Here is a 12,021-nt window from a genome sequence, read left to right as displayed (position 1 = left end):
ACCTGTCTGATGTCCTGATTTGCTGCCAGGATTATCTCTTGCATAGCAGGTGGGGGAATTTTTAAACCTTCTTTAAATGCAATAGACATCATGGCACCCTGTAATCACAGTTGAGAAACTGTCACTAGAGAATTCCTATGAATTCTTGCCCCAGCAGAACATACTGCCTCCATCTATGAAAGAGCACTACATATTTTTCTAAACTTTTAAAGCACATATAGCTTAAATTTTCTCTCATAATCATAAGCCATTGTTTACCATTGGTGTGAAAAAGAGCACGTTTGTTTATAAAAACCAATTTGGGATATATTAAGACAGACATCTGAAATCCAAAAGGCTTTGGGAAGAGAAACTCAGACAATTCATTCTGAAAAGCATTTACTCACTGAGAGGATCGATTACGTGGTGTATCCAATTCTGAATAAACTGTGCCACATGAAAACTGAAGTTACTGATGGTAATTCAGTGCAGTCCATAAAGCCACAGCCTACTTACTTTGATCTGTTCCAGCCGAGGTCTCTGAAAACGGAGATCCAGGCAGTAGTGGACCAAGGAGCGCATTTTGGGGTGGTTGCGATCGTTGCACATACAAATGATGGGAACCTTCGTGTGTCGGATCAAAGCAATCAGCTCCTGTAATTTAAACACATTACAATTCCATCAGATAACACCTACCTGGATAAAGAGAACAATTAGAATGTAATACCAAGCAGCATTAGTCCCTGCCTTAAATCAGATCCTTGACAGGTGCCCAGTCCATAACACTCCTGCTGTAATCACATTTCTACACAGTGCAAACCTAGCCCCTTGCCTTCGGTTTTCACTTCCCGTTCTATTCAGCTGCAAGAGATCTGCTGCCTACCCACTTCCATTGTCTACTTCCAGCAGTTATGTTTGGAACTGTCTTGAAGAAGCAAGGAAGACCAATAGCCCAGAGCACAGCTGTCCACCTACAGAACTAGACTCATTTCTCCACAGGCCAGTTTGACCTGGCTTATGCCCAGAGGGCACACACAGCTTTCTGGCTGCACCCTGCCACAAAGAATGAAAAAGCAGAAAGTAAAAAGATTAGCTCGTCTCTGCTCCAAGAGGCTTCATCATTTTTAGGCTTACCAAAACAAACTTTGCTAGCTCTAATGAAGGTGAAATTCAGTTCAGTTTCATTCCTACAATGAAAATACCTACATCTAACTAAAAATCTGTATGCCCTTTACCATCAAAATACTGAACGTGACTATAGGAAATCCTCAGAAGCTGAAACTGGAGCTACTAAAGAGAACAAAGGATGCTGCTGCCTATGCCACACATTAGTTACACAGTGTTACTGCCTATGCAAAAGAGCAACAATCCCAGCCAGACTATGAACCTCCCACTGCAGGGAGATGTCACCTTAGAGAGACCTTAGGATAAATGTACCTGTTTTAAAGTGCACACACTCAAGTTCATCACTCGAGGCTTCTTCTACACAAGTATCCTTTATCCCCCATCTACCAAGGCACAATTCTTACACAAAAACAGGCTTCTAAAACATGTTAGACTGTACTCTGCAGAGTTTATGGACCATGGGTTGAGGACAGAGTGGCTTGACTATCTTGTGCTATATATGGCACACACTCTTGGCAATGGCATTAGCTAGGAACTACAGTGGCTTCACCTGAATCCCTCCTCTGTCTTCATTGCCTGCCATACCATCCACTTCATCCATGATCAATACATGTTTCTCGCTAACTGATGAAGATGCACCTGAAAATGAATATGGATAAGAAAATGAGATGAGAATAAAGGAATCTTGCTCAGAGTTTTACCCAATGCTAAGTAAGATAATACCATCCTAGGCTACTGGGGTGGTGGCTCTGCCACTTCATCACATGAAACTGTGTTCACAGACTATAACCTCACGTCATTTTCATAGAAACAAGTCCCATGGAACAGAGGAGCAACTGCACAGTTCTTGAGTAGTTTGTGCAGATTAACAACTCATTCTGCAAGTAGCAGGATTTGATTCTAAACTGAAGAAGTGTAACAGCTTACTACATGAACCCATCCTATTAGAGCCAGGCTCCGCCACCTGACAAGCAAGGTAAATTCCTAACATTGTTGTGCAATAAGGAAGCTCTGTCCTTCCTCTAAGCAGTCTCTTAATAAAACAAAAATCTCCTACAAACAACAGACGCACCAGAACAGAAGTCTTTGATGCTGGTGTTGTTAAGTGACTCAGCAACTATTTCCTTCAGACTGTTCTTGCTGCGAGTGTCACTGGCATTCAGCTCCACGTAGCTATAGCCCAGTTCCTGGTCCAAACACACAAAACACATAAAAAGTGAGAACACCAATCAGTGAAAAAAATCACATAGCTTTAATTAGTTTCTCCCCTTATACTCATTTTCTCTAGCAATTAAAAAAACTTTTAACCATGTGTGGAACAGACAGGCCCAAAAGCAACACTTTTTGTTTTGTGGCGGGGTTTTTTGTTGTGTTTTGGTTGGTTGTTTGTTTGTTTCTTTTGGGTTTTTTGGTTGGTTGGTTGTTGGGTTGTTTTTTGGTTGGTTGGTTTTAGTTTTGTTTTAAATGAGGGGGATGCAGAAACCTTGGAGTCAGTGGCACATATTAAATTTTGGAAGATTAACAGAGCTGCCAGCAGGGATAGAAACAGAGCTGTGAGCCAAGGCTAGCCAAGCTCCATGGAATTTCCAGCTGCATAACAAAGAAACAGACCACGTGGCTCTGAAAGCTGCAGGAAAGAGCAGCTTTTAACTATTTAACCAATAGGAAACACATGACTCCGCCAACAGCACTAACACTCTAGTCAGTCCCTGACACAACTTAACCCAGCTGGCTCCTTTATCAGCACACTCTCCTGCCAGAGGCAGCCAGAACAGAGCACTGAGCACACATGGCATTGGCCTGTTTTGCTGGCATTTCCTGTGGAGCACAGAGAAATGCTCTGTAGAGTCCTGAGGCAGCTGACAGCAAGCCAGGTTGGAAAACAGAAACAGAAAAGACCTTGCTTTGAGGAAAAAAAGTGAGCCCAAGACAGCACATTCACCTTTTCTATTCTAGTTCTAGGGGTGGCATCAACTTGTTGGCACAGAGCTCAAAGGCATGCAGTGGGGGAAGGGGGAGAAAAGGATTAAGAGTTACTCTATACAACAGATTTCTAAATTCAGATTTAGAAATTGACACATAGCCCTGTCAATTTCCCTCATCCTGAAGTAGCATTTCAATTTAGAAGAAATCTGGGAAATAGTTCTGTTAGACATACAAAAACCATGACCTTAGGCTTTCAAAAAGCTTGCCAGAATTTGACTCCTGCTAAGTGCAAATATTCCCCAACTTGCAGAACCAGTGCTGAATGCTCACAATTTTGGAAAACCATTTCCAATTATTCAACATACTGTGATATGTTTCCTCTCAATGTAACAGAAACAAATGCAGACACCCATTGGTACCTTCTCACCTCAGACCTGATAAAGGTATCCAAAGAGCCACATATTTTCATCTGTAACCCTGTCCTGAGCAGGTGCAACCTGGCTGAGAGCAGACCCTGGTCATTCAGAGCACACCCACCTGCACACTGTAGCTGTATCCAGATTCACAATTAGTATGCAACAAAAAAGTGTTGGGAACAACCATTACTGTGACCTCACCTTACAAACCAAAGCAGCTGTAGTAGTTTTACCAACTCCAGGTGGACCAGAAAGCAATGCTGCTTTAAAGCCTGTCCCATCATCTTTGCTTCCACTTTTACTGGGTTTTGCTAAAAAAAAAAAAAAAATTTAAAAAATCAGGTTTTACCTAGATATGAAATTATAAAATAAACTGCATTCTCCTAAAGATATCAAGCATCACTGGAATTTTTCCTCATTTAAGGACTGAGAAGAATATCCCCAAAGATGCACACACAGCTGCATCTCAGGTAAACCACTCAGGTAAAAGCAGCTTAAACCAGCTTACAGCTTATGACTTGCAGATTTTGAACTGAAAAATACCAAAAAGTGCTATTAATGTAATACAATGATTTCAGCAATTTCCTCACGACCATATCATACACATAAAAAAACCAAGAACAGCACCAAACCCACACACCACCACAAATTAAGCCAAACCCCAAACATGCCACACACAAAATCCCACTACCTACTAGAGCTGAACTAAAACTTAAACCCTCTTTTAAACACAGAAAAGCCTGTCCGTCTATAGGATGACCAACTGTCTACTTCACCTATGCACTTCTTGCCAGAGGCAGGACCTTGACAATTCATCCCTTCACATGAGAGCAGCCCTTTAGACCTGCTCCTATCCTGTATCTTCACTGTTGGCAGTGCCTAACCCATTTCCTCTTGCTGAGGAAGAAATCATTAGGCTCGACAAAAGGCCATTTTTAGATACATCACAGTAGGATATTTTGGAATTTTTTTGTAAAAATGAAAACTCATTTGGGGAAAAAAAATCTTTTAAGACACATTTTTCTGTTTTTTTTTTCAGGTGGGGAGGTGGGTAGTAAATGAACAACTACTTCACCAAAAAACCCTCGGGCTCGATTGCTGCTAACACATCTGACTGCAGCCTTATTCCCGATTTCTAGAGCTGCTCTGCTTCCACCCAGGCCCTCAGTGGTCCAGGGAACCAAGGAGCATGATTAGCATGAAAGAACACATTGAAAATTAACCAGACCAGTACCTTGTCCATCTTCCAAGTTGTTCTTGTGCCAGTTTCTGAGCCATCGGAGCAGTTTATTGGCGCAGCTTTGCTCACCCTGCTGGCCAATAATTGCCTTAAGAGACACAGGCTTATATTTATCGACCCAAAGCAATCTCTCTGTGCCATCTTCATTAACCTCAGAAACCAAGCTCCCCTTAGGTTTTGGGGATTCTTTCTCCTCTACAGTCTGACGTTTGAAGTCTGTAAGTTTTCGAACAGCAGTGGTTTCTTTCTTGACAGATCTGATGGTTTCTCCTTTTTCAGGACTAGACTTGTATTTTTTATTATTAGCTTCCCTTTTGTAGGGGCTAAATTTCCTTTTCCCAGCTTCAGCTTTCTCTGGTGTCTTTTTGGGTTTTGACTCCACTTTCTTTGCCTTAGGAAAACAAAATAATTAAAAAGAAATTAACGAAAAAATACAGTAAATGAACAGCATATTTATTTTAACAATTACAGGAGTGCTTAGAAAGTGACAAAGCTTGTGTGTTGATTAAAAAAACTTAAAAGAGCAGATACAGAAGTACTCTCTGAGAAATAAAGCATGGCTAAACACAGTGTCACCAGGTTCCACAGTACAACCCACAAAAAAGAGGCAGGAAGTGTTCTAGTCATTCCAAAAACCGTCCCCTTATTCACAAAGCCTGAGGCATCCTACAATGCTAAACTGATGACTGTAAGTTTGGAACAAATGGGTCAGACACCCTTGAAACTCTTGCAAAACACTTGCAAAAGTTGCTCAACTCGAAACAATTCAAAGGGAGCATAAGTGATAGCCAATAAGCTCAGAGTTGCTTTTCCCTGGGGCACCAATGGGATCTTTGCATAAATAAGTTGTGTCTGTAATGAATGCACCACATGTTAGGGCTAACAGAGATTCTAATAACATTCTATCAGCCACTAAAACCTAAATTTAAATGTGCACAAAAAACCTGTTACCTCTTTTTTGGTATTGCCTGACAAAATTCCCTTTAATATTTGTAGTTCAAGTACCACATAAAGACAAGATCTGTTAGGTATACACACAGATTACATGTTTCTGGGCCTGACTGGATACCACAGAGTTATCAGTCACAATTACTTATTCCAAAGAATGAATGAATACTCCTTGTTTCAACCCAATACCATCTAAGGAGATGCAATTACCTGCTCTGTCAGGTACCTAAAATGCAGAATAATGTCAGTGTGAAAATAACTTTTAGCTTCCAAGTAGAGTCATTTGTCTTAAGCACAAACAAAAAATTTTCACTTTTAACCTAAAAGGTCAAACTGATGATTGTTGTGTTACTGTTACTAGAACAGAAGACAAACTCCTTTCAATTAAAAATAAACAAAGCAAAAAAAGCATACCTCTGTTTCAGCTGCCAGCTCATATTTTGACTTTTTGCCTGGCATAGTTCGAATAAGATCAAATAGACCATCTTCATCAATAATTTTTGTACCTAAAGTTGATGCCTGGAGCAAAAGAAAGAATTAAATGTGAAATCAAGTTACATCAGAATTTCCACAATTCCTTTCAAAGTGTTTTCCAGGAAAAAACTATGACTAGGAACACAACAAGGGTTGATATAGATATACAGATATATAGATATCTGTGTGTGTGTATGTGTATTGTATGTATGCACAGAAGTAAAAACAAAACAAAGCCATAAACCACTTGGCAACTTTTCATTTTAAAGATGCACTTTATTGTTAGTACTGCTTCCTGCTGGCAGGGATACTGGAAATTAGCAGATAAGAGAGGAACAATTCAGCTCCACTTTGCCTTTGGGCAGGCAGGAGCACACTCACCTTCTCACACTTGGACTGGCCGCAGTCCCGCCCCATCACCAGGTAATTTGTCTTCTTGCTGACATTGCCAGTTACTTTTCCTCCATAACGCTCAATCAGAGACTTGGCCTCATCTCTCTCAATACACTCCAGCACGCCCGTAATTACAAATGTCAGCCCTTCCAAGCAGTTCTCAGCTCCCTGAGAACCACAGCATTGCAGAAATGCCATTACTGATACAATTCTACCAAACAGCTCTTAGCCATCAGCTACTTTAACCCTCTACCACATCAAGTACCCTATGAAACTTTACAAATAACACTATCATACCTAGCTAGGTAATCATTCTAAAAGTTCCAATGGGAACAGCTACCAACAAAACTCCACACATTGCTTACCTGACCATACATTCAAGCACAGCATATGAATCAAATGAATGAAAGCAATCTTCAACTTTAAGACCAGTAACTATTCTTAATGGTCATGACTTCCTAAGCCAAGTTCTGAATACAAATTCTTTAGTACACTTCCTTACATTTAGTCACTGCTTTGCATTACAATTTAGGTTTTTTCTAATACATTCTTCTACTGGGAAAAAAATATCAGTCTTTGAACAGTTAAGTTGATATTTTTTAAATTACTTACAGCAGTAAATCTACCAAACACTCCACTTCATATATAGAATCCTGCAGCCAACCTTACCTGAGGTATCTCTTTGGAGCCCAGTGCTTTGGGACCCTCGCGATTAAGGAAGCTCCGGTAAGCTTGGTAATTGTTTCGCTTCTTTTCAGAGTCCTCAGGACTTACAGACTGGGTCAGGAGGGAAAAAAAAAATTAATATTCATATTATAGCTATAAAAACAGCAAAATAAACCCAAGCTTCACAGCTTAAAACATTTTCATGCACCAAAGGAAAACTAAGTCCTAACTCTTGTTCGCTTGTTTTTAATCTATTAACATGCAATACTGAAGCTTGCTCTCCTTTTGGTGCTTGTGTTGAGGTGTTTTCCCTTGTTACTTTTAAAAATATTTCAAAAATGTGAGAGTTTAAAAAATATGTACCCATTGTTTATTGGCAGGTTTCTGTAGATTCGCCTATTACACACATACACGCTCACTCAACTCTTAAATTGTCACTTTAAATTCAGATCCTATTTGTGATCTACACTTATATAAAAGTAGAAATACTATGAAGTAGACTTTAAGAGACACTTAAGCTTCTCAATCAGCAAACAACTTTTGAAAGCTGACCTCAAAAGGAGGTGCAGGCTCTCCCTTCTAATTACAACTGTTATTTAATTGTCAAAATGGGGTACTTTATACTGTATGATTAAGAAGTACATTTTAATGTTGCCAATAACTGCCAGTGCTCAACAAATAGTTACTGAATCAGATAAAAACCCCCAAATTCTATTCTTACATAGCAGATCAATAATAAGAAAAACCAAGAGACAAGGGAGAGAAATATAAACCCCTAAACAATGCCACCCATCATTTTAACCATAAAACACATCCTTAGGTCACCACGCTGACATCAGTAAGTCTGCACTCACTAAGTGTCAGAATTCCTCCATTCTGTATTTTCCAGCAAAGTTAAACAAGAGAAAGCACAGAACTGATTTTGCTGCATACCTGCACCCCTTAATGGGCATTAGAGAACCTCAGGTCCTTCATCTGTTTAATTTACACTTTGCCAGGTACCTTTTTCCACATGTAAGGAAGGAACTTACAGTCTTACCATAATTCAAACCCTTAAAAGATGCCCAGGAGATTCAAAGCACCAAGTTACAACAGTGACACCTACAATAAATGAAAACTATTTTCCTGCAAACTCCACCAAGACATCTAAATTAAATTTGATAGCTCCTACCTCAGTCTTCTTGGGAGAAACTTTCTCCTTCTTTGGTGTTGTCTTCTCTTCTTTCCCGGAAGCTGCTTTTCCTCTTGATAGTGAATTTTGAGCACCTCTTTCCTTTTCAGCAATCTCTTCTTTTTTATCATCAGATGATTGTGGGGGTAAACAAGAACCTTTCAACTGTTCAGATTTAGTTTGTGGCTTCACAGAGTAATTCCTGGCTGCACCAGCTGAGTCTGTTGCTTTCACTTGAAAGGAGGCAGAGGGAGAAGAGCTCATATATAAAAATGTATCTCATTAATATTATAAATTAGTGCAATGCTTTTCAGTTTCTGTGCCCTACCTCTTTCTGTCTGCTTATACCCTGCTGTTGTATTAGGGCTGCTGTTGACGCTCAGTACTGTTTGCTCTCCTTCTGTGTTTTTCCGAGCCTAAATAAACACACAAAGCCAAAGTCAGGGATGTGTGTCCCAAGCTACCACAGAGACACAGCAACACACTTCACTTAATTGTGACTAGAACTTAGAATACCATCCCAAGAGAGGCATCCAGCACACACTGTCTGATTAGGCAGGACACCCTTTACTGAGCAAGGAAAAGCCAGGAGAGAAGTATAACGAGTATGCTATTTCCATGAAAACACTTTCCTGCTGTTTTAAATGCATTTGTATGGAAGTCTCAAAACAAAGGTGTATAAATAAGAACACTCCCAGCAATGCAACTCCTAAAAGTGTAAGTTTAAAAAGAATTCCACCTTTTTCTTCTGTGGTGTTTCATCCAACATGGCCAGAGTTCTAGCAAATTCTTCATCTTCATGCAGCTGTCTCTCCAGCTGAAAGGAAAAAAAAAAAAAACCCAAGATTTTTAGGCTAATGCCAAACAGAGTTTTTGTAAAAATACACTAGAGTTAGAACTTAAGTGAGCACATAGCTAGAAAAAGGGTGTCCAACCAGAGGGAAATAAATTTCTGGAAATGGCACTGAAGAATTACTTGCCTCCCCCAGAAAGCAAGACTAGTTAAATCTAGTGAGAAAAATTGATTTTTTGCACTAGAAACATTATTATGCCTGTATAAGCTGTTTTCAAAGGAGTTTTTTGTTCATATATTTTATTGTTGTGTACCCTTTTCTTTTAAATAAACTTTGAAGGCTGCACCTCATAACAAACAGCCTGCAACAGCATGTAACCTGCTGGCTTTATCAAAAGCAGTCCCAAAAGACAAGTAGCAACAATGCCTGTTAAAAATTATGATGTCTCCAGAAAGAATTTTTTTATATATATTTTTTTGCTAGTAATAAATGAGAATAAAACATTCAATCTGTCTTGGAGAACTTAACTACTGCCCTTAGCCCTGTTCTTAGTGTCAGTTCTATTTACTTTAGGGAAGCAAATATACTTTAACTTTCTATTACTTATACAACTGATTTTCTCTGATGGAAGAACCAGTAAGAACAAATAGCGCACGACATCTGTGGAAGTTTTTTATTAGTTCTAAAAAAACCCCATCAAAGTCAGTTTGGCTCCATTTTTATTTCACTTAACAACATAAACCTGACATCTCCAGTGATAACTGATCCTTTGGTTACCTTTCCTGTCCAATATGGTACCTTGGGGAAAACCTTTTCTATTCATGAAAAGTGTTCATTATTGCCAATAAATATTGACCCTTGTTTCAACAAAAGAACAACAAAATTACTTTCATAATTGAAAACCAACATGCCATGCTCTAAGATCCCAACAGATGACTTTATAAAATCAGCGTGCCACAGGCATTGTTTGTATGTGTCCATACAGTGAAATCTACCTTCCCTGTGTATAGTGAGAAAGGGAAAGGGCAGAGCAGACTGAAGCAGGGACACACGTGATAGGAAGTACTGGGATGCACAGAAACTGACTGTTACAGACAAGATCAGTTCAAATGAAAGACATAATCTTATTTTCCTGACAGGTTGTTTAATTTTCTAGTGGGGTAAAGCTGGATTTACTCTCATCCTTACTTTCAGAGGTGCAGATTTGTCTGTACAATATAATTCTTTCAAACAATACTCAATATTACAAATATATGTGGGAAATCAAATTTTCCCTAAAGTAAATATGTGTACCTTCCCCTCATAGCAGCACTGATTCAAAAAGGAAAGTTTAAAGACTTGTAAGGGTCATTCACATTTTTCTCAACTATAAGAAAATTCAAAAGACATGTAAATAACAGATCATGGATGGCAATGACTTTTAATTTTTTACTCCAGAGAATGAAAAAAAAATCAAAACATGAGGAAGCAGAAAGTGAATTCAGTGTGAAAGGCAGGATTATTAGAAGCACATCAGCTGCACAGACAGAGAAAGTGTGGATAGAGAGAAAATAGATTAAGTGATACATTCTATTTACATAACTGAAATAATGCCTATAAAAATAACTGTGTGACCAGGCTTGCACATATTGATGAATTTTATTACACTTAGTTATAGCACACCTGGAAAGTCCCTATTAACTTCTTAAGGAAAAACAATTTTAAGTTAAACAAACTGCTCTTGATATAGAGCATTAAATTTGTAGAGCTTTTACCTCTGAATCTTCTTCAAGCTGCAGTTGCCTAGCAACGGCCTCATCATCTAGTGTGCTGTCTCTGCTCTGTGAAGGCTGTATTAAAGAAAAAAAGACCATTCAGTTACCCTATTACTGTGTCAATTATAATAATTTCACATGTATAGATTCCTTCTGTATGCTTCTAGAAAAGGACTGTGAATGAGACTTGCAACATTAATTTCTAGCTCTCTAACCTAAACACTATTAAGGCTATTTTCAAGGGATTTTGTAATTCAAAACAAGACCATATAATATAAATAACATATTATTTATATAATACAAATATCTCAACTCTTCAAACAATGCTGAACATCTCTCAAGCTATCACAGTTGCCCCACTTGAAAAATACATCAATAACAGCACTGGGAATTTTTAAGTTCCTCCATACTTTTACTTGGTGCTTTGTTATTCCATGAATACATGTCCTATAAAGCTTGGGAAAACAACCTTCTCCCTCTCCTGCCTGCCCTCCACCCTCAATTATAAGCTATCCCTTCCATTCACCAACCTCAGAAAACTTAATGGATTTCAAGAATAGTCACTTGAGAAGGGACAATAAGAAAATACTATCTTCAACTTTGTGCTATCTTATTAAACATGGAAACACTACTCCAGACTTGTATTTGAGGACTTGACGTGCACACACAGATGGATCATCAGAGCTCAACTTTTATGTGAGTGCTCATACTGATAACAGGAGGTAGGAGCAGCAGTTAAGCACTTCTTTGCAGTCCAACTGTTCATTTTGAGCTGCCATCAGACATATGAGCAGCCTAAAGGAGCCTCATCAATACTCACCTCTTTCCTTTTACTTGCTACCAGCTTCTTTTCTGAGCGCTGGACACTCCTTGTCCCAAAGAAATCAAGTGCAGAGGTGGGAGTCTGTTTCACTGGAGAGAGGGGCTTGCTTTTAGCTTGTGGTTTTACCTCTCCTTGTTTCACAGTATTTGTTCCTGGACAACTAATCCCTGACGTCCCATTCTCCTTCGGTTTCAGGGAAATTCTTTTATTGGCAAAATCATCATCATCTTCATCTAAACACAAAGAGTATTCCATTACTTCTGGTACACAGAACTCAAGTCTTAATAACAGAACTGCCAAGACAACTATTTT

The 12,021-nt window shown here is 39.0% G+C and overlaps 1 protein-coding gene across 1 annotated transcript in view; it reads right to left on the bottom strand.

Annotated features, from left to right (window-relative positions):
• Positions 1 to 12,021, bottom strand: part of RFC1 (replication factor C subunit 1) — a 34,923-nt gene that overhangs the window by 6,393 nt on the left and 16,509 nt on the right. Inside the window, exons 5-18 of the mRNA XM_030238772.2 lie at positions 11,707 to 11,942; positions 10,887 to 10,961; positions 9,078 to 9,155; positions 8,667 to 8,754; positions 8,339 to 8,571; positions 7,171 to 7,278; positions 6,490 to 6,669; positions 6,049 to 6,153; positions 4,681 to 5,077; positions 3,648 to 3,757; positions 2,177 to 2,291; positions 1,655 to 1,743; positions 496 to 633; positions 3 to 98 (exon numbers count right to left, since the gene is read on the bottom strand). Of these exons, the coding sequence (XP_030094632.2) occupies positions 3 to 98; positions 496 to 633; positions 1,655 to 1,743; positions 2,177 to 2,291; positions 3,648 to 3,757; positions 4,681 to 5,077; positions 6,049 to 6,153; positions 6,490 to 6,669; positions 7,171 to 7,278; positions 8,339 to 8,571; positions 8,667 to 8,754; positions 9,078 to 9,155; positions 10,887 to 10,961; positions 11,707 to 11,942 (2,048 nt within the window). The remainder of the gene's footprint in view (positions 1 to 2; positions 99 to 495; positions 634 to 1,654; positions 1,744 to 2,176; positions 2,292 to 3,647; positions 3,758 to 4,680; positions 5,078 to 6,048; positions 6,154 to 6,489; positions 6,670 to 7,170; positions 7,279 to 8,338; positions 8,572 to 8,666; positions 8,755 to 9,077; positions 9,156 to 10,886; positions 10,962 to 11,706; positions 11,943 to 12,021) is intronic.

Source organism: Serinus canaria, chromosome 4 (genome assembly GCF_022539315.1).
Source record: "Serinus canaria isolate serCan28SL12 chromosome 4, serCan2020, whole genome shotgun sequence".
Lineage (NCBI taxonomy): Eukaryota > Metazoa > Chordata > Aves > Passeriformes > Fringillidae > Serinus > Serinus canaria.
The sequence above is the reverse complement of the archived record's forward strand: the minus strand, read 5'-3'. Positions and strand labels throughout refer to the sequence as shown.